This window comes from Rattus rattus, chromosome 7 (assembly GCF_011064425.1).
Source record: "Rattus rattus isolate New Zealand chromosome 7, Rrattus_CSIRO_v1, whole genome shotgun sequence".
In the NCBI taxonomy this organism is placed as follows: domain Eukaryota; kingdom Metazoa; phylum Chordata; class Mammalia; order Rodentia; family Muridae; genus Rattus; species Rattus rattus.
The window spans coordinates 83,933,941-83,956,656 of record NC_046160.1 but is presented as its reverse complement, the minus strand read 5'-3'; the positions used below and the strand labels follow the sequence as shown (position 1 = coordinate 83,956,656).

Here is a 22,716-nt window from a genome sequence, read left to right as displayed (position 1 = left end):
TACCAGGACAAAGCTGTGGCCCAAAGCTGCACCCGCCTCCCAGCACATAGAGCGAATAATTGTTTGTTCCTTTAAGTGCCTCTCCTTCCCTGGGGATATATTAATCTTTATTAACTCCTCTTGAATGCAACATCCCTTGATATATTCCAAGGTCACAGGCAAGGGCAGAGTGATCTGAGCTGACTTTCCTTTGTATGGCAGGGAAAGAGCTGCAGGAGGCCGGCAGGGGCAGGAGACACATACATGTACAGGCAATCTGACCACACACAGAGGCTCACACACATGTACAGTCGGTCTGTCCACAGACAGAGGTTTGGGGGTTGAAGTGACCCCTCAGAACATGAATGCCTTCCCAGTGGACCAGTGATAGTTTTCTAGCAGTGCCCTGCATTTCCTCTAGAGCAGTGGTTCTCTGCCTTCCTAATGCTGTGACCCCTTAATACAGTTCCTCATGCTGTGCTGACCCCCGACCATAAAATTACTTCATTGCTACCTCCTAGCTGTTACTTTGCTACTGTTGTGAATTCTAATGCAGACAATCTGATATTCGATCCCAAAGTGGTCACAACCCACGGGTTGAGAACCTCTGCTCTAAAGCATAAATGCCATTTTCATTGTTCGGCCACTGTAGAGAGGGATGGATGGTGGACAGGTAAACCTTCAGAGAAGGCGATGCTGTCAGATGGCGTCCTGACACTGTAGCTCTGAATGGGAGCAACAGTGGCTACAGTAACGCCTGGGACCTTTGCCATCCAAAAAGAAACAACTTGATGGAGGTGCGAAGACTATCCTCTAGTTCAATCCCCTGAGCCCCAGCTTCAGGAGCAGCTGACAGTGTGCCAAGCACACAGCCTCAGAACCATCCTGCTAGGCTTCAGACCCCAGTCCCACCACTTGTTAATCAGGAAACCTCTCTGGGTTTCAGCTTCTCTGTCTATGAAACAGACAAGAAGAAGGTGGCTGAGAGAAAATCCCATAGGTGAATGCATGTGGGCCTCTTAGCACCCCTGGGTGTTCATAAAACACCCCCTAAGCTTTATGGTCTGTGGGGTGGGGTGAGAAGTCAGCTTCCCTTCTCCCTCACTACACTCTAGCTTGTTGTGGAGGGTCGACAGTGTTCCTGACCTGAAGAATTAGAGGAAGAGTTAAATAAGGAGAGAGCAGCCTCCAAAGGACGGGATTTGAAAACATGTGTAGAGGGCACCATTGTGGAACACAGCTCCAAGCCTCACCTCCACCAGACTCGCCACAGAAGCACGAGTCTCGGCACACTATCCAAGAGCACGTGGAGTATAGGGTATAGGATATTAAAAGCTGCATTTATAAAGGGAAAACCAAAGATGTCTCAGAATGAACACCAGATGCAAAGACCAAAACAGTCAGGGAAGCCCCAGACACGAACATCTCAATAAAATAACGCATTCTTCAACCTCACCCTGGAAACCACTGTGCTATCTCCATAGCCACGCCATGAAATACAGAACAATGGAAAATGCTTTGCATTTCTTATAGACTACTCATTTCATACCTGATAAAGTGAAATAGGGTAAGAAAACACCCACCATAAAAAGATCTAGTTTTCTAAATGTCAACCCAACTCTTAGCTAATAAGGCTGTAACTTGGACATGCTTGCTTTTCATATACAACATCATCTGTGGTAAATAAGGAATAGATAAATATGGAAAAAGAAAAACTAATTCTTAGTTTGTAGAGAATCAGAGTCAGACAAGCAACAGGGTCCAATTTAGACATGCCACTGTCTCTGTGTACCCCCACCCTCACCCACTTTGGTCATTTTCCTGTTTTAATATGAGACAAAATCAAGACCTGAGCATTAGTGACAGGTTTTTTTTCCCCCCCAAGTTATTTGTTTCTTTTTTCAGTCTTCCTCTTGGGGATTCAAAACGGAGTCCTGGTGGGTTTTTCAATTATTATTTTTATTGGATATTTTATGTATTTACATTTCAAATGTTATCCCTTTCCCGGTTTCCCACCCTGCCTGCTTCTATGAGGATGCTTCCCATCCCACTCACCCACTCCCACCTCAACCCCCTGGCATTCCCCTACACTGGGGAACCAAGTCTTCACAGGACCAAGGGCCTCTCTGCCTATTGATGTCAGGTAATGCCATCCTCTGCTACATATGCAGCTGAAGCCGTGGCTCCCTCCATGTGTACTCTTTTAATTCTGTGTATCATCATGCATTTTACTTATTTGATGATCTTTGTCTAACAGGGAGATTTGCGTTTCTTCTCGGACATTGCAGGCGTTTGTATGCTTCAAGTTGAAATCATTTCATGGTCTTAGTCTTTGATTTTATAATTGATGGAGTGTATACTTGCTCCCAGCATCATTGAATTAAATTAAAGATTGATACAGGGCTGATGAGGCAGATGGTCCAAGGAGTGGGTTCATGATACTCCTAACAGAATAAAAATCCCAGGAAGATTCATCCACATGTCTAGATCAACCGATTGGCTAAATCCCACATAAACATAAAATACATATTCCATTTATAAACGAGACATAGTTTTAATAAAGAAAGCTTCACATACGAATAGACTCAAGCTAGCCCTCAGTAGTAACACCCAAGTGATGCCTGTCTCTGCCTGGTGCTTTTATAGCCTTTAAAGTTACATCTTCTGTCTCCTTTTTTCATGGAGTCCTGGAGTTTGTTATGGAAAAAAAAAGCAAGAGTTTCTTTCCTTTCCTCCAAATTCAGATGCTCTGGGCACTCAATGGCTGCAGAAGTCATTGGTCTCTTAGAAGGTTCTGCCCTACACCATTGAAACTTGAAGCAGGACTTTGTTCCCAATGGATCACCTTCAGTTAGCTACTCCCTAATTTGTTTTATGGAACGCTTGATTTGTCAGCTCGAATCTGGTTGCACTGGGAGTCTTTCCCAAGCATAAGGTGGCCTCTCTCACCTTCACATCATGCACATACATTGTAGCTGTGTTTGCCTCCTAGGTCATCCACCACAGACCCTGTTTCCTAAGCAGCCGTTAATCAACACATCCTGGTTGGGTGACTGACAGGAACATCCTTAACTCAGTGCAGGACTCACCAGTCCCATGTTGGTGCAGCATACCACAAGTTCCATCATTAATGTGTGTGTGTGTCACCTAAATGTCGCCAAACTTGAATTCCAAAGTGCTCTCTCCTATAATTAAAGTATGGAGCCTTGGGGCATGTTCTGGTACTTTCTGTCGTTGTTTTGGTTTTGTATTTTTTTAAATATTAATTAAGAGACTACAGAAGTGGCTCAGTGGTGAAAAGCACTTGCTGCTCTTGCAGAGGACTTGGGTTCTGTTTCCAGAGCCCATGCAGCTCACTGTTGTCTGCGTCTCTGGTTCCAATACCCGGACACCTTCCCTCTGACCTGCACAAGCGCCAGACTTGCAAGGGGTGCACATCCATACATGTAGGCAAAACACTCACACACATAAAATAAAAAGAAATACTCAAGTTTTAAAAAAAATCTGCTAAAAGCATTTCTCTCAGCTACGTATGTTGAGTTCCCATGTTGGGAATGGAGGCTGTCAACTGGAATTTTTACGTCCATGTGTCTGAAGATCCAGCAACTCTATGGTTTGAAATAATATAAAAGAAACAGTCTAAATTAGAGAGGGTTACCAGTCACATCTCACAAGACTTGAGAACACCGAAGCCTCCAGTCACACTCAGATCTGCCTCTGGGCTCACAGCTAAATTGTCCTATACCTGAAAAACAAGTGGACATGACCTCTCACCGTCCCATGCTACAACTGCCATGAGAATGTCACGTGCTTCAGAAGTTCGCAGTCTGTCACTTGTTACCTAATTTCAAAACCCACAGCTGCTGCTCCTGTTTGTGGGCACAAGATCTGGGAGGGCACTCGTGAATGGATGCATGGGAAGAGAGACGTGTGTGTGTGTGTGTGTGTGTGTGTGTGTGTGTGTGTGTGTGTGTGTGTGTGTTTTGAGACTACTTGCTTGTGAGGGGGAAGCTTACCCTTACAAGATAGTGAAACGGCTGTAACTCAACAGAAGCTAGAGTGGCACTAATTTCTGTTCAGCTTCCTCTCCAGTCCCAGCAACCCCCATCCTCCAGCTGGAGGAGTGTTGCACCCACAACAACAGTGCTACACTGTCCTGGAAACAGCCCCCTCTGTCCACTGTGGCCGCCGATGGCTACATTCTGGAGCTGGATGATGGCAGTGGTGGTCAGTTCCGGGTAAGTAGATGACCTACTACTTACGAAGCAATGCCAGGAGCTCCCTCAGAGGACCTGCTGTGCAGTCCCGACTTGGTTCTCCCATCTCTCCTGGAGCTGGGCTGCCCTGCGGGGATCTCTTGTCTTGTATCATCAAAGATGGATGGAGTCTCTCGAATCATTCTGCTTTTTCACAAGGACGGTTTAGTTGGGTGATACAGCCTGTGTATTGTCTCTCTGAGCCTTCGGGTTCTCACGTGCCAGGGAGATGGGCCAAAGACAACAGTGTGTGTGTGGCACTTTGCTGTTTAGACTCCATTAGATAGTCTGTAAAATCAGCATGGCGCTGTAGCAGGGATGAGCCTGCAACATTAGCCCTTACAGCCACTGTCACGATTCACTGCTAATAGTGCCATCAAGCATTGCCCGAACCTTGTGTCCACAATGACAGATTCTAATGCCTTCCACTGACACTTTTCTTACCTGGCAAACTCTTCTATTACAGCCTCCTTGTTGTGAAGAGTTTTTCTAGAATTTTGTCCAGTTGTTTTTCTTTCTTTCTTTCTTCCTTCCTTTCTCTCTCTCTTTCTTTCTTTCTTCCTTCCTTCCTTCCCTTCTTCTTTCTTCTTCTTCCTCCTCTTCTTCCTCTTCCTCTTCTTCCTCTTCTTCTGGATTAGCTTTCCATCAGGCAGAACCGGTGCCTAAAAGTTAATACTTCTGCAAAGCAAGGAAGTGCTGACCACACTGGGAGGGCTTGGTTCTCCTTGGATATGAAGCAGCTGCCTTTGGGCAAGACATGGCTGTTTTGCCCACAGAATAATGATCTCTATGTGGCTACCTGACTGTGCGTGCCTGCTTCTGTCTCAAATGCACTGTACTAGTCAGGGTTCTCTAGAGGGACAAAAACTTATAGAAAAAATATATGTATATGATTTATTAGGTGACTTATAGGCTGTGGTACAGCTAGTCCAACAATGACTGACTATGAATGGGAAGCCCAGGAACCCAGTAGTAATTCAGTCCATGAGGCTGTGTGTCTCGGCTGGTCTTCATTATATGCTAGAAGCCTGAGTAAATAGATGATGATGCCACTGATGGAATGGACTTAGTGAGGGCAAACAGGCAGAGAGAGAGGCTTCCTTCTTGCATGACCTTATATAGGCTTCCAGCAGGGTATATGGCCCAGATTGGAGGTAGACCGTCCCACTTCAAATAATTTAATTAAGCAAAAATCCCTCAAAGATGTGCCCAGCAATTTTGATGTTTTGGTTAATTCCAGATGTAGTCAAGTTGACAACCAAAATAGCCATCACACACACACACACACACACACACACACACACACACACACACACACACAGAGAGAGAGAGAGAGAGACAGAGACAGAGACAGAGACAGAAACAGAGAGACAGAGGCAGAGACAGAGAGACAGAGAGACAGAGAGAAGAGAGACAGAGAGACAGAGAGACAGACAGAGACAGAGAGACAGACAGAGACAGAGAGACAGACAGAGACAGAGAGACAGAGGCAGAGACAGAGGCAGAGACAGAGACAGACAGAGACAGAGAGACAGAGGCAGAGACAGAGAACTTTCTTCCTCTCTCCTACACTCACAGCTCGCCTTCTCCTACCCCACTCAGTCTTTCTGAGCTTTCATTCCTGGAAGGTCCCATGCTGGAACCACCCAAAGGAGCAGCTTTCTGGGTACCAAAGCCCATTCCAGCATGGCAAAACAAACCACAAGCCTCAGAAGATGAGGTTTTCTTCCAGTCACTAGCCAAGGGCCCACTGGCTTCCAAGAGCAAAGACCACACGGCTGTCTGGTTTTCGTCTCTGTTAGATATACATCCTTTCAATAGGAGGTGTCTTCTACACATCTCCTCAAGAGTCTCTGCCTTGGTAGAATTCCTCCCTTTATTTATGTATGTGTTGACTGGCATGGAAAATCAAGTTTCTTCCAGTCCAAAACAGGAGTCTTGTGGGTTGTGTGCCTGCCTGCATGCCCTTGTGTGTGCGTGCTTGCGTGCATGCGTGTGCGCGGGGCAGTCTGTGTATTGGTCAGCGTCTTACCTCTTTGGCCTCTTCAACTCTTTCGTTTTCTTGGCCTTTCGTTTCTTATTATTTTTTTCTCTCCTTGCTTTCCTCATTCCCTGAAACAGCTGCCCTCCTTCATCGTGTCTGGATATCATCTCAGGCATTGCTATTCCAAGGGCTCTCTTTCTCCTGGTGCCTCACCGTGCCTCCCTGCCTGTGTCTTCACCCCACATCTTTCCTGAAAGTCAGGCCCAAATGTCTACCTGTGGAGAATTTTCCACTTTGACACTTTGAAGCTGGTCCAAACTTAACATCCAACTAAGCCACTCATCTTCTCACAGAGAAATTTCTCTTCCAGCTGCCCTTTCACAGACATTTCACTCAAAAATCACAGCACCAGCTGGCTCCTCTCTCCTTATAGCTCAGGATTAAAAGGAGTCACCCTCTGGTCCCTTCTAGTCTAACCACAGCTCTCACATGGTCCCTTCCACTTATGCCACAACCGCCATAAGAAGGGGTCGCCCTTATTTTAGGACATGACCCCTTCAAGGACCCATCTAGTTATTCAGCACTGGCTTCAGCCCATGTTAAAAGATGCAAAGTCTCAGACCCTACCTCAGGGACCTGTGGGAACCAAACTCTATTGTCATATGATTCCTAGGTAATTCGCATGCACAGATGAATCTCAGACTCTCTGAATGAATAGACTCTCTGAAAGCCCATGCAGGTTTTCCTAGCTGCCGCAGCGATGGCTTTTCCTTGGCTAGTCCAGGACCTCAGCAGAGAGCTGCCGCTTTAGAGCTGTGTGTTGAACGCAGAATGTTCTTACAACAGCAAACCTCTGCAAAGTATAGGGCTGAGGGAAGAAGGCCCCAACCTGTGTGGAAAGTGCGTTATGCGAGGCTTTATTTTAAGCTTTTGAAATGTCATTCTGCCTTCCTCCCCCTTCCCTCCATACTGTGTGCAAACCTCCATGCCAACGGCTTTAAGTGTAATCCTCGCTTCAGTTAGGAACACAGCTTACAGTCTACCGTCATGGTTTTATGCTTTTCAAAGATGCTTTGTACCAGCCGTGCTGATGGATCAAGGTGTTACATTCTCTATAAACACCACGTGTACGCATAACCTTAGCCACAAACTCCCAGTTACGGCTTTTTAAATCCTAGCCGCTGATCACGAGTAAGCTACTGAGCCCTTTTGAACGACAATAACTACATATATAGAGTTAGATTGCCCTCGTGGCCATCTCGAGGAGTAGATATTAATGTCCCTGTTTTACAGATTAGGTAACAGGCTTTAAGCGATAAATTAAGCAGCCCTGTAACTCATAGATTCAGGTCTGGGTTGGGCAGATAGCAAAGCTGTACTAACTTGCTTCTCCAGTGATTATAAGGAACGCTGAAGGAAATGAGGATCCCTCCTGGGAATTCCTGCCAATTAAAATACTTATGACTCCTCATGATTGGTTTCAAGTGGCCAAAGCCTGCCCAGGTGAAGGGAATATTTTACTATGAATGACTATGTATGAGAACTTGACTCATAAAGAGTTATCTAAGATGCCTGGGCAAAAGAGGGGAAGACAGTTAGCATCTGAAAGCTTACGGGTGCAGGGGAATGGCTTGGAGCAGCAGCTCAGCTAATGATGACTAAGAAAGCTCTAAGGAAAGTATCAGCTGTGATCCCAGAAGCAAACACCAAAGGGCTTGCTGATACAACAGAAATTGAGGAACCTACTGAGGAATTTACTGCTCGGCTGACAGAGGCAATAGAAAGAACGGTCCCTAGTCTGACTCAAACAATATTGTTTAAAACAACTGGTCTTTGAGAATGATACGCCTGCTTACCAGTCTCTTCTAAGGACAATTTTTTTTTAAAAAAATCTGGAAATATTTTTGATTTTATTAAAGTTCGCCCTGAGGTTGCTCCTTCATATCTTCAAGGTGTGGCCATGCAGCAGCCTTAAGAGGTCAGACCACTGCTCACTCAGTTTCTTACTAATCAAAGAAAGGAAAATTTTAATCAGGTAGGCATGGCCCACAAATGCTTGTCATAGGACAAGCCTGGGCATTTCAGCAAACAGTGTCCTAGTAGAGCAAGGCTGTGGGCTGTCTCTCCAGGGAGCTCACTTGTCCACTGTAGCTCTTCCTGCATGGCATCTGCCACCTACCACTGAGCAACACTTCCCTCCCTGTTCCTCATGTGATGACTCTCCATAAATGGTGTCCTGTTTTCTGTTGACAGGAAGTGTATGTTGGAAAAGAAACAATGTGCACAGTGGACGGCCTTCACTTCAACAGCACATACAACGCCCGCGTTAAGGCCTTCAACAAAACAGGAGTCAGCCCCTACAGCAAGACACTGGTCCTCCAGACGTCTGAGGGTAAGGCCCTTCAGCAGTATCCCTCAGAGCGGGAACTTCGTGGCGTCTAACTTGGCTGGCAGCCTGGAGGTAACCCCATCAGTACCACATCCCTCAAGTTTTCCATGACTTGCACTGTCTCCGGCCCCAGAGCCACTGTGTCCCTCTCCTGCCTTTAGAAGGCCCATGAGGTGTGGATGTGAGCAAAGCAGAGACCCCACATCAGCAGTGCCAATGGCTTCCTTTGCTAACCCTCTAAGCTACAGTGGAAGAAGCTGAACGTGCAAGCCTGAATGTGCCCCGTGTCTAAGACGGAGTTTCTTAGGCTCTAGAGCAGTCTCCCCTTCCCCACCAAGACACACTAGTGGCCGCTTTTGCCCACGTGATTCTCCGTGTCTTTGTAGCTCTTGCTTGCTCCCGAAGGGGCTGGAATTTAGATTCTTTCCAGCCGTAGAGCTGTATGACTTGAACATGTTTCTGGTGGGTGCGGGGTGCTAGAGCCTGTTGACCTCTTCTGGCTTAACCAGCTCGGACTCCTTCCTTTCCTATCCAAAGCCCAGGCCATCAGCACCAGGACTGAGATTTCCTGTGGGCACCAAACAGGAAGAGACCAGCAACTCTGTTTTACCTCGCCATGTGGGTCTTTGACCGTCCCTCTAGGGTGGTTAGGCTGTCTAGTGCCACTGTACGACATTATCTCTCTAGAGGACATATGGTTCTTGGCTGTACTATAACTATTCTGGTCATTGGAGACGATCTGTCTAGAAAGTTTGCATATATATATGATGGCCTGGTATGACCTCTAAGGCATTAATGTTTTTTTATCTTACAAGCAGCGGGAGCCCATGAGACAAAACCTATGAAGGGTATGTGTGGCTGGCGCCAAAGCATTTTGGGACTTTTGGGTGTTGTTTTACTCGTGGATTAAATCATCTCCTATCCCACTGGCATTCGCCACAACTAATCTCTGACGTCGTCTTTGTTCAAAGTCAAGATGTTAGCTAAAAGAACTGTGGCGGCTTCTCCAGCCTTTCGCAAACCTCAGCATGTGTCAGTCACCCCTAACATGCTTCACATGGTTCAAAACAAGCACAACTCTGAGACCCACAGCAGGGGCGAAAGACCCACAGCTGGGAAAGCAATGCTTTGGGGGAGTGGGCTTAAGTCTGAGTGAAGCTATTCAAAGAAGAGGTTTGTTAAGTATGAAATACTCACATGACCTGCACCCACAAAGACGACAGTGGTGTGACATCTAGCTCTTTCCCCAGACCTAACATTTTGGCACCTTCCTTCTGGGGTGACCTACCAGCTTGAGAGCTGTTGCCTCATTTCCTGAAATACCATACTAAATGCTAAGGGCCTCCAAGAGTTCTTTCTGACAGCGCTGCAGAAGGCCCATGGTGCTGGCCACAATGCTCCATGTGCTGAAGGCGGTTTGATGAGATGGGAGGTGCTGTAGCCACAGAGCGGGGGAGCTGTGGCAGGGTTAACTGTTATCTGTCAACAGAACTGTCTGGAAACTGTTTCTCTTCAACTAGATTATAGAACGCAGGCTATTATACTCAAATCAGCTACTAACAACCTGAGCACTTGTGTCTGTCCTTTCACCCCACAGGAAGGTGACATTTCTTAGTCTCTTGTCAATGTTCATGGGATACCGGTGTCTAGTATTAGTTACAAGATGTGGATCTGCGATCCCCGGTACCACAGTTACAGAATCGGGGGTCATTTTCTAAGTGAAACTAATGGACCACGTTCTCTACGAACAAAGAAACTGTATTGTAGAAATCCATTCCTCCACGAATTTTATATAATATATACTATGTGCATATATATATATATAAGGTATGTATGTGACTGTGAGTCACCCCAACCACCATGTAGATATATCAGTGTTCTCTGTTACTGCCCAGAAGTGATTCGCTCATGATGAAATAAAGTTCACACACATTCTTTCTCCACACTTTGTTTTGTTCGATTTGTTCTCCCTCATTTATGTAGTGACCCCAGATTTAGGAAGTGAGGGGACACGTAGCAAACTGTCATTTCAAAGGAGACTTGACCAATCTGTTACAATGGAGAAGCCTGTCTCATTAGATCCTTTTCGGTTTTCTAAAAGTCAGTGAGGAAATGCCGCAATGGAGATCTAAAAAGTCTGTTGCATTTACTGTTTCTCCTGTTATTTCTACAGTTTCTGGAAAGTTTACTTTGGAGTTTCTTGTTTTGTTTTGCTGGGGCGGCTGGGTGTTTTATTCTAGCTTTTGTTTCGTGATAGTCTTTCACATTGTCCTTAGCAAGGATCAACGTCTTTCCAAACTTCAGAACAGCAAACAGGTCAGTATCTCAGAAGGGCACATTTCATACTTTACAGCAAGCCCAAACTAATGGCATACATGAAGTGTGTTTAAATCACTTGTCACTAGTGCTCTGTCACAAAACCCAGAGGCAATGTTACATGGGGGGAATCAAATGTGTGCATTGTTGTGAATTCTGATCATCCTCCCCACCAAAGTTGAGTGTTTCTGTCTGTCTGTCTATCAGAGACTATTTGATAAGTGGGTGTGGTGACACACAGTGGGTAGGAAGTGTAGAGTCCCTGTCCCCCTTAGAGGCTAGAAAAGGAGATGGAGCTTTAAAAAACATACATGTGTCTGCAAAGGAGAGACAACAAATACATAAGAAAATTGGTCCAGAAAACAATACACAATAATTTAAACCAATGGGAAATGCAGTGTTACCTAGGTTCAAATCAGGTTGGCCCACTGAAAGCAGGTCACTGGGGATGTGTCCAGGACGGACACTGAATGAACCCAGTCCCAGATCTCAACCAAACTCTCCTGACTTAAGAAGAAATATAAACACAAGCAACTGTGAATGTTAATGAATTGAGTCTGACAGGGTAGCTCAGCAGGCAGAGCCCTCTAGTCTGAGTACCTGAGTTCAATCCCAGGACCCATATGTAGGAAAGAACCAACTCTGGAAAGTTGTCCTCTGTCCTCACAGGCCTGCCAGCTGCTCCCTCACAGCATATACAAGTAGTTGAATAAGTAAGTAAATAAAAGATGACATTAATGAAGTAGTTTAGTGACGTGTTAAAATAAGGCTCATATACCTAGTTGTTCATGTTTGTTGTTGATGAAGGTTTTAATTAACTCATCGAGTAACTCTCCTGACTATGCACTGCCTTTGAAGCCATGTGCAAAGAGTCCTGAAGCCATTATGTAAGGAGGCCTTCTCAACACAGTGTGTTCTGAGGCTCATTCTGTACCACAGACTGTTACCTCCACCAAAAACAATCAGGCAAGGCTGAGAGCTGACGGGGAACTTCCTGCTCATTGCCCCGTGATTCCCTTCTGCCCGCCTGAGCCAACAGTACCTTCTTCCTACCTATCATTATCTAGAAGGACTGAGGTACAGCACTGGTGATACCCCTGGGGCCCTGAGCTCACCGTGAGGAAAGGTTTCCTGGGACTCTACTCTGCTGAGCCTCCCAAGGCCAGGAAACTCTGTAGTGTTCATGCCTGGCAGTCTTCCAGAGGAGGTACTGCTGCCCCTTGAGCAGAGTGTAGGATTAAGACCTCTACACAAAACCTACTCTTTGTCTCTAGTCTCTGTGGAAGGTTCATCTGGACAGGGTCATGGGCCTAGAGCTACTTCTGGGCATTTTTGAGGCCCTTGGCCTGTGTTCCCCAATTGCTTTCCAGATAGACTGTATGCCAGGAGTGTGTGGATCGTTCCAGAGTAGTGTATCACCATAATTCTTCTACCTTAAGGTTTAGTTTAAAATAATAGGTAGTCACTTCTAAAAATAAAAATGTTTCTAAAAGAATTTGGCAATATGTGTTAATAGAATTACTACCATGATTATTCCATGCCTAATAGCCACACGAAGTAACTTGCAACACATTGTGGGGGGGGAGGGGCGGTCAAGATCTAAGGAGGTGGAGGAGTACTTCCCGGGAAAGATGTAGGGGGAGAAATCCAAGCAGATAGGATTGTGATGTATGAGGCAAAAAACTCTGCAATCTACTTTGACAGCAACAGTAAACTTGATCATTCCAGAACTCCGACTAGCTGACCATCTAGGTCATACCAGAAACCAACTTAGCCCCATATTCACAGAGACGCACAGAGGACAGCTGTCTCCTTTAGCTCGGGGACCTCACTGCTCTTTTGCACACGCCCCAACAGCTCTCCTCTTTAAGCTGTCCGTCCTTCAGTCTAGAACGCCATCTTGAAACCATGAAGTCAGAAGAATGGACTATGGTTAGCATGGGGAAAAGATACAAAGTCTAGGCTCATTGGTTCCTAGGTACCCAGTCTGCACAAACTCATCGACTCATTGCTCCGACCCCAGCAGCCACATTGGAGAAAAGGCTGGGAGCCAGGCGTGGTAGCCCAGGCCTGCAATTCTAGGTGGGGAAGGCAAAAGAATGGAGGGATAAGGGATAAGGATCTTCTATGGCCATAGGTGAGTTAAGTGAGCCTGTGCCACATGAAATCACAGACACATAGGCGTCATATCTATGGAAAGAGGGAGGGAGACTGAGAAAGGCTGAGGCTGTTGAGGGCAGTGAGCGAGGGTGAAACAACCAGAAGAGAAGGTACACCCTACTAGATCCGCACTGCCGTCTATGAAATTTTAAAAACATGCAGTGCATTGTGGAAAGATTTCCGTCTAAAGCCCCCAGGGGATGTGAAGCACATTTCGGAAGGCTCCGTAGAATCGCACCACGAAGTAAACACAAACCCACCAACCAGAAACCTTCAGCTCAGACTGACTTTACATCATTCATGCCAATGCTGACAGCTTCCTTCATTGTCCATCAAAACACTCCATGAAGAATGACAGTTACACGGCAGCCACACAATATTTTGGGGGTAGGGAAGTATAATAGAGAAATCATATAAAAACTATTCATTATTGGGCCAGGAGGTAGCTTGGTTGGTAAAGCACATGTTGAACCAGCATAAAGGCCTGGATTAGGTTCCCAGCACCCACATAAAGAACTGGGCAGAGCGACACACGCACACCTGTAAGCATGACCCAGGAAGACAGAAACCAGGACCCCTCAGGCTTGCTGGCCAGCTAAGCCCGTCAAGGACACTTGTCTGTAAATATAAAGACATGCTTACCTTTAGCCTCTACGTGCTGTGCATACATGTATGCGCACACACACACATTTGTTGCATTTTACTATAAATTCATACATTGAAAAAATTATCCACCCCCATGACAGTTAAACAGACTACACTACATCTCTGTGCCTGCCACTGACGTCAAGATCCCACGCATGCGCATGCGCTCTCCTTCCTCCCTCTCCCTCTCCCTCTCCCACTCTCCTTTCTCCTCTCCCCTCCTCTCCTCTCCTCCCTCCCTCTCGCTCTCTCGATCGCTCTCTCTCTCCCTCTTCCTCTCTCCTCTCTCTCTCTCTCTCTCTCTCTCTCTCCTCTTCCTCTCTCCTCTCCCTCTCTTCTCTCTCTCCTCTCCCTCTCTTCTCTCTCTCCTCTCCCTCTCCCTCTCTCCTCTCTCTCTCTCTCTCTCATTCTCTCTCGCTCTCTCTTGTTCTCTCTCTCTCGCTCTCTCTCTCCCTCTCTTGTCCTCTCTCTCTCTCTCCCTCTCTTCTCTCTCTCTCTCTCTCTCTCTCTCTCATTCTCTCTCACTCTCTCTTGTTCTCTCTCCTCTCTCTCTCTCTCTCTCTCTCTCTCTCTCTCTCTCTCTCTCTCTCTCTCTCTCTCTCTCTCTCTCACACACACACACACACACACTCACCACTCACTCACTCACATGGACCCTGCTTTGCTGAGGTAATGGTCCTCATGCCCCCATGTTAGTCTTCTACTATTGTAACAAGTAGCTGTAAAATTAATGGTGTAAAACAGGACACTTGATCCCCTTACACTTTTTGAGATCAGAATCCTACTGGGCTAACAGTGAGGTGTCAGCAGGACTGGGTTCCTTTAGGACAGTCTATAAAAGCATCTATCTCCTTGTAATTTCCAGCTTCCAGCACCCACCTTCCTTTCTTGGCTCAAGGCGTTTTCCTCTATCTTAAGATCTAGCAGCATCTTCTAGCCTCCTTCTGACTCTGCCTTCCTTACGTAAGATCCCTTGTGATAACCGTGGTCCCACGTGGGCAGCCCAAGATAGTCTGCACACATCAAGCGTCTTAATGGAAGAGCTGCAAAGTCCCTTTCCCTCTAAGGGTAACCCATTCAGAGGTCTCTGGGGATTCAGATGTGGGTATTTTTGGATGGACCACTAATCCAGCCACCGTACCATATGAGGAAGTGGTTATCCTACCCCAGTTGGGGCAGCTAAGCTCTGAGAGGTGAAGTGACACTTCAGACCCAGCTCTTTCAGACACCAGATACTGTGGCACAGCACACTATGGTGCTGATGTTAGAAAAGTGTCATTTGCCTTTGCCTCTGGAAAGAGAAAGAAATCTACCCCAAGTCTACCTGGTGTGTAAACATTTCCTTTCAGCATGAAGCTGCTTGTGATGTTGCCTTGTCTCTCCACTGGCCAGAAATAGGACGCTGATGTTCCCAGAGCCATAGATGACTTTTGTCAAAAAGAATCTAGCCTCTTTGCTTTGAGAAGATGTAGAAGTAGCTTCATTTCCAGCATCTGTAAACCCTGCAACATCCCCCAGCCCCCATCCCAGGCAAGCACTTAGTCTACAGCAGTGTTTCTCCACCTCCCTAATGCTGTGATCCTTCCAGCAGTTCTTCGTGTTGTGGTGACCACAGCCACAAAATTATTTCATTGCTACTTCATAACTGTAATGTTGCTACTGTTGTGAACCATAATGTAAATATCTGATAGGCAGGAGATCGGACATGCCACCCCTGTGAAAGATTTGTTCAAGCCCCCAAAGGAGTCACAACCTACAGGTTGAGAACCTCTGGCCTAAGGGGTCCCTTCTCTCCAGTGTGACTGGATGTTCTAGGCAGGAGGGATTGTCACTGAGAAAGAGTGTCAGAGATTTATGAGAGCCTCAAAAGTTCCTACAGATGAGGGGCTTGAGGCCAATCTAGCCTGAAGCCATCATAGTTGATTAATAGCTTTCCCACCCTCTAGATCTAATCTTAGGAAGGAAAGTAGAGAGAAAGAAACAGGAATCCGAGAGAGCTGTGTTTTACACAAGGCTGTACAATCCATCCAGCACTTCTGCTAACTGTGGGCCCTGGGCACCAAAGAAAGGATTCTCAAGAATCCTGGATGGGATGTCCCAGTTGCCATCCTCCCAGAATCCACCTGGGCAGATGCTCAGTGTCATGCTGCCCTTATAGTAGCAGCGTCTCCTCCTGCCCAGCAAAGGAAACCACCCTGAGGTACTGAGTAGTACAGTCAGAATCTGCCTCCACCCGTCAGAACACCAAATGGCCTCAGGTATGCATGTCTAGAATCCCTTTATAAATATAATTTAGGTGAGCCTAAGGACTTCTTTTTAAAACCCCAGTGCACTGAGATGGCCCATCCCATGGAAGTTGTAAGGAAGAGACCCCTCAGGTGAACAGCGTCAAGGGACACTGTAGTCACCTACTCCTATGGCCAGCACCCCAGGGGAGAGTGGCACATTTGCCTTTCAGTTCCTCACTACTGCTGTCCAGAGAACAACCCTATTTAGGGAATAAAAGGTTCATCCCCAATGCAGTACAGGGTCTGTGGTCGGTGCTAAGTCATCCCCTCAATCCTAGATGGCTGCTTACGTCACTAAAGACAACTCTGACCCATGGCGTACACTTTGCTCTTTGTGCACCTCTAAAACATTTTAAAAAATCAAAAACTAAAGCAAAGCAAAACAAAACAAAACCCAGCTTTGTCATTCTCGGTTTCATCCACCAGAAACCGATCTTGCCACTGTCTCCAGTCTGGCCACAGCTGAGCTCGTGACTTAGATGTGTTTGTTCCTGCCTTTCTAGGCTTCGATTCTTTTCTATGTAAACCCACAGAACCCTTAAGTTCCTACAACTAGTGCTTCTGTGGTCTTTGTCTGGCTGGAAGCACTATTACTGTATGTTGAATGCAGGTCCGATGCCAGTCCCAGTGCCTCCTCCGAGGTCTTGGTGGGTCTAAACATTATGTCTATAACATTTAATATCATATATTAAATATATACTAAATATCCAGCAATAAATTAAACATTTGGGAAACTGTCATATATAAAAAACAGGTGTCCTGGGAGTGTGTTCTTTCCATGCCTCTGCTTTGTTTTGCCTGCTCAGAGCATCCCAGCCTTTCCAAAACCTAACTTAATTAGAACATCCACTCCTAGCACAAAATCCCCAACGTAGGTAAATCATACCAATTTGGCCAAATTTGGATAAATTTTACCACAAAGAAAGAGAGAGAGATGAGGCTAAATTTCGGAACCCAGAAGAGAAAACACTATTTTGTCCCTTTAATGTTGACATGTGGCATTTCTGAGTTAGATCTTCAGGCCTCTCTGGATCTAGAGGGATGTGCTCTCCGGTCCCCTGGGAGTGTGTGTCTAATTAAAGTGTAAGGACTATCAGGTCTCCCGATGAGAGTTGCTGACAATGATTCCATGATGTTCTTCTAAATTAGAGTGAGAGATTGGGCAAGGAAACGCACAACCATCCTTAGGACGCAGGGAGCTGGCTAATTCTTTTTAAAGGAGGTTTTTCGAAACAGATCTGTTTCTTGCCCCTGGACAGCAGTTACCCCCACTCTTAAGAATGCATAAGAAGCCATCTTTTGTTATAAATCATACAGCCGTTGGGCATAATTGTGACTCCGCCTGCCTGCCTGGTCGTTGGAGAAAACAGCTTCCTTCTCCGCGATCCCCCTCAGCTGTTTTTAAAATCTTCCCGACAAGAGCAGACCATTTCGCAGGGTTCACCCTGCAGCAGAGCTCGTCCTTACGCGGCCCCTGCAGCTCCCTCCGGCTTCTCTTGTTTGCTGTGCTCTGAAAAAAAAATCAATCCTCCTCCTTAGACTCTGGCCCAATGGCCGCTCAGTTTCAAAGCTGTGCCTGCCAGACAGGAGGACATCCAGGGCTTCCCCAGGACACAGAGGAAGATGAATTCGTGAGCGGTGTTGCATAAGAAGCTTCACTCCTCGCCTTTGAGTCCCCAAAATAACACGTTAAAGCGTATAATGTATCCGGCTGGAGAGATGGCCGGGGCCCAGAGTGAATTGCAGGACCGCAGTTCAGTTCTGAGAACCCACTGCTCACAGCGACCTGTAACTCTGGTTTCATGGGACCCAAATGTCCTTTTCTAGCCTCTGTGGGCATTTTCACACGTAGTATACACACAAGCACTTTTTAAAGATGGAATCATTTACACGTACAAATTATTCTACATCTTCTAAGACTTAATTTTTAAGTTTTCAAATATTAAGAAATCTGTAATACTCTTCATGTTAGAATAAAAAAACGCCACCCCCAGAAGTATAAAACTTATTAATAATAATTGACATGTTTTCTCCTGATTATTTCCTTATAGTCGGCTCCCCTGCCAGCTTCATGCCTCTCAACTCCTGAGTTCTAATGCAGTCTCTAACACATGGTATTTCTTCAGTCTGTGTCAAACAATGGCTACAAATAGGCTATGCCACCTGGATCTTTCCTTCTCCATCCCAGGACTCGGTAAAGAGCATGTGTGGTCCCCAGTAGGACTTCGTCTTGGTAAATCTCGAGTGCTTCCTTAGAGCAGAGCCCCTTACCATTAGCTGAGTCTCCATTCCAGAACCCAGTGGGAAGGGAAAGAGGAACCCATCGGTCCTGACAGAGCTGACAGACAGTGTGAGGGACACGTTTGCTTTGGAATACAATTCTCATCCGGAGCTTACCAATATGAGTGGGGCTGAGGGGATGGTTCAGTCAGTGCAGTGCTTACCCTATAAGTACCTGATTCAACCCTGAACCCACGTCTAAAGAGAAAAAAGGTTGGCTGACTACACATGTAATTCCAGCACTGGGAAGAGAGACAGGACCAGTGGAGCTCTCTCGGGCTGACTAGAGTAGCCAATGGGAAACTCCAGGTCAATGAGTGACCTTGTTTCACAGTACAAGGTAGATAGTGCCTGAGGAATAAGTATAACTGTCCTCCTGCCTGTGTCCACGCACACACATAAGCATGTACATACACCGTCTGCCCCAAGTGAGTGCAGTCTCCACCTTCAGCCGTGTGGATAGGTTTCTGTTCATCCCTCCCACCAAACTGCTCTTACTCAGTGAAGTTCAGCCAGGCAGGTCCACAGATGCCCACGATGAGACAGTAGCAATGTCCTAAGATGGCCCCCGTCTTTCTCTAGTGCTTGTCAGATAAAGGTGGTGATTGTTACTGCAAACATTAGCTTCTGTCCTGTATTCCAGACAACAAAACTACAAAGCCTCATTCTTCTTTGTCTTGACAGTAGTTAAGGGCCAAGGAGGAGCCTTCTCTGAAGGCTACTGAGACCACTAGTTGTGCCTGAAAGAGAAGGTGAGGAAGTGGGATGTGCTTTCTTCCTGTATCCCACAGTACAGCACGAAATACACACTGCAGTAGTTGTATTCGTGTTCAATGTGAATTAAAGCTGCTTTGGCTAAACCAGGAGGTGATCTGGGGAAGCAGGACCAGAAAGAGGATTCATGTGTTAAAAAGTAATTATAAATATCTATTTAGCTCAGAGTCGGGATGATTTAATGGGGTTTGATGATTGATATCAGATGCTTGCAGGACTGGTGGTCTGATTCATTTGGCCCTGGATAGTACCTGGGGAGAGGAGCCCAAAATGAGTTGTATCCATGTCATAAAATCAATAACTCCAAACACAAGGTGCTGGCTGGGGATTCGTCCTCTGCGGGACTTCACAGAAGTTTGATGGTTCCTCCTCAGACGTTTCTAAGTGTCTAGCCTCCAAGACTATGACAGTGTAAAATTATTATAAACTGTCCACATACCCTGTAGACAACTGACCAAACACAAGTGCCCATGGGAGAGCCCTGGAGGGAGGATCGCCTGTTAGTCTGACTGGAATTGGGTGGAAATTATCTTTTCTCCCTCCTCTAATGTGTTTGGAAAGTTCTCATAGCAAGGTAGGTTTGATTTCGTGTGCTTTGTTTTGCTTCATTTTACTTGGGGGAAAGTGGGGTCAGATCCCATCTGGTGGGCATGAAAGGTCACAGGTCAAACAGAGATGGAAGGGTTGCTGACCTCTCTCTCTGGGTGGAGGGCAAGTTTAAGAGTAAAGAAAATATGGATAGGCAACCAATTAATCCACATAAAAATAGGGGAAAAAAAGCACATCTCATTGCCTAGTTATTAGTCCCAGGAATATACTCAGCCTCACCTAAAAATAAAAAGGGGGTGTGAGCCTCATGATAGGTTTGGATCTGATCCTCAGACTGTGGGTCTAGAGCACATCTCTGTAAGGGTGGGCAGATCATTGTTTGGAGGTTCAATATATTCCAAATATCATCTTTCCTTAATTTTTAAGGCACTACGTATCTGCAGTTAATGGATTAATTGTCCCATCTGGTGAAAGATCCCTTTTAAAGCAAATTCTTCTGAATTAAAAATAGTTTTCTGACATAAATAGAGTGGCAAATGTCTTCTCAAACTAAAAAGAGTTGGCTCTGTAGTTATTTTTCAAGTCTTTTCAGTAAGCTAAGAGGTTAGTTTCCCTTTAAGCAAATAATGTGGGGGCCAATGAGACAGTTCAGCAGATACAGGCCTCTCCCACCAACTATAATGGTCTGAGTTCAGTCCCTAGACACATACACATCTCCCTCTCTCTCTCTCTCTCTCTCTCTCTCTCTCTCTCTCTCTCTCTCTCACACACACACACATGTGCGCGTGTGCGTAAATAGATCTGAATTATGATAATTTTTAATTTATTATATCTGAGCAAAGAAATGGTCATACATGCCAAATCACCCAAACTATACACATTTTAAATAGGAGTCAATATATTCTTATTATTGGGGATATAAAACTTTAGCCTCATACTCTTTTCTCTGATATTTGGTTTATTAAAAAAAAAATCAAATCTTCCCTCAGGGATAAGACTAAAGCTGGGAAAGCTAACATTAATACTGGAAGTTCAGAAATGAAAATGAGATTGCTTCCTTGCTGTATTAAAACGTGTGGTATCCCTTCTTATAAGGTCTCTAGATACATACGTACATACACACACACACAGAGACACACAAGCACACAGCATGCACGTGCACACACACACACATTTGCTTGAATCTACACAGTGTAGCATTTTAATCAGAAAGGGTTATATACAAAGACAAGGGCTAACAAGACAAAACAAACCCCAATAACATCCTCTGGTCACTAAAACAAAATTACCTTTTCGTAACAAAATGTTTCCTTGGGAGTCCAGACCCTGAACTGACATCTGTGCTTCTTGAATTTTCACTATTAAACTGAGCTGGGCTCCAGCTGTGACCAAGTCCTCACCTTAGTACATTGATGACCGGCACGGCAGACACTTCACACCTGTGCACCCTTCCCTCCGCCCACATTCTGTTCATTACTGGAGAACTCGGGTGAGTTAAGTAGTGTTCATGGAACATGAGACTACTTCAGAAACAGAGAGGTCTTATTCCCAAGCTGCGTGTCCATCTAGAAATGGGGGAAGGCACTAGTAGAGAAAAAGAAAACTATCCAGTGGTTTCTAAAAGTTATCATCTCCAAGTTAGAAACCCCTTAAGAAACCAATGTTAAATGCACAGTAGTTTGCGGAATAGCTGAAGTAAAAGGAAATGTTGATTTTTCTCATCGATGCGTAAAAGATACCTGTAAGTCTCACTCAACGTATTTCACTTAACAAAAGAAAACTCCTTCATGCTTTTCTATTACTAAAAGTTACAGTAAAATATAAAATGATCGCCAGTGGTGCTGGAATGGTTGTCTGGTCTGGGGTGTGGCCCCTGGGAATTCGCAGCCTCAGACTTACTGCTTTGCTAATACCTGTGGGTGGCGCCTCAGGGCTGATGAAGCTTTGTGTGAACGCTTGCTTAGTCTTTGGGAACCTGGCACGGGCAGCCAGCAGATTTCTGATCTCTGGTTTGCATTGATCTTACATTTAGACACAGATTCAGAAGAACAGACCCTCCCTTTTCCAGTGCCTTCGGAAAGATTGCCGCTCCGTAGAATGAGTCCTTTCTCCTCCACCCTTAATCTACAACCCAGCTTCCCCGGGAGATCCTACTTTGACTTCCGGTCCTCACCCCACCAGCTGAGCTTGCATTCTTCTTTACAGTCTCTCAATGCACCGGGTGAGCTGAGCTGTCAGATCTTTCTCTTCATCTCTGTGTCTTGGAGGCATCTCTGAAACGCCTGTGTTGTTCTTACCATTCGTGTGCGTGGTGACGGGGTGACCCACATCTGTGTCTGTGGCTTCCAGTGTGAAGAGCATCTGGCTGAGGGAGCTTCCTGCCTGGTGTTCTTGTTTGTATGGTGGAACAACCCATCCCAGAGCTGTGGTCCATGTGATGGTGTTGGGATGGGAGGTAGGAAGCTGTTCTTTTGGCCTCCGCTGGTACCACCATGGAAACCTGGCTCTTCATCACATGCAGCAGCGTAGCACGGCACAGGGACCGGCTAAGTAGAGGCTATGGCAGTAGTGTGGAGGTTTATAACCTTCTGTATCCAGGAGACCAGCTGTGTCTGGGACACTGGATCAGTGCATCCAGCCTGGAGTGGTCTGATTAAACATAGACTCAAGAGATCTTTACCAATAAAAATACAAAACTAAAAGCAAAAGCAGAATTCATCCCACAGAGCAGGAAAAGCAAAAGCCCGCGGTGCGTGTACTGACAGAACTGCAGGCTTACAGCAGATCACTTTCCCAGCAAAGGGCGGGGACCACTGGTAGCCAAATTAGAAACCATTCAGTCGTGATACCTAGAGCCAACGATACTATAGGCAAAATATGAGGCCCCAGGAAAAATATGCGGTTGCTCACAGCCAAGACGTAACAGGGCTCATGGTTGAGTCCTGGGAAGCTAGACGCATGTTACTTTGCAGTAAGCCTTGTCTAGCAAACAGAATCTTCGAGTTCCTTAAATGCAGGCCTGTGGATCTCTTCAGGGCTATATTGTAATCATGGGCACACGCGATGCACATCTCACGTTTCCAAGCGTTTCTTTTG

General features: G+C 45.9%; 1 protein-coding gene across 10 annotated transcripts in view; it reads left to right on the top strand.

Annotated features, from left to right (window-relative positions):
* Positions 1–22,716, top strand: part of Trim9 (tripartite motif containing 9) — a 99,458-nt gene that overhangs the window by 66,978 nt on the left and 9,764 nt on the right. For 3 of the 10 annotated variants that reach the window (XM_032907888.1, XM_032907883.1, XM_032907893.1), the window contains exons 6-9: positions 4,060–4,217; positions 8,473–8,611; positions 9,424–9,456; positions 21,653–21,841. In XM_032907888.1, the coding sequence (XP_032763779.1) occupies positions 4,060–4,217; positions 8,473–8,611; positions 9,424–9,456; positions 21,653–21,841 (519 nt within the window). The remainder of the gene's footprint in view (positions 1–4,059; positions 4,218–8,472; positions 8,612–9,423; positions 9,457–21,652; positions 21,842–22,716) is intronic. The other 7 variants (XM_032907889.1, XM_032907884.1, XM_032907891.1 and 4 more) reach the window with 5 other exon arrangements.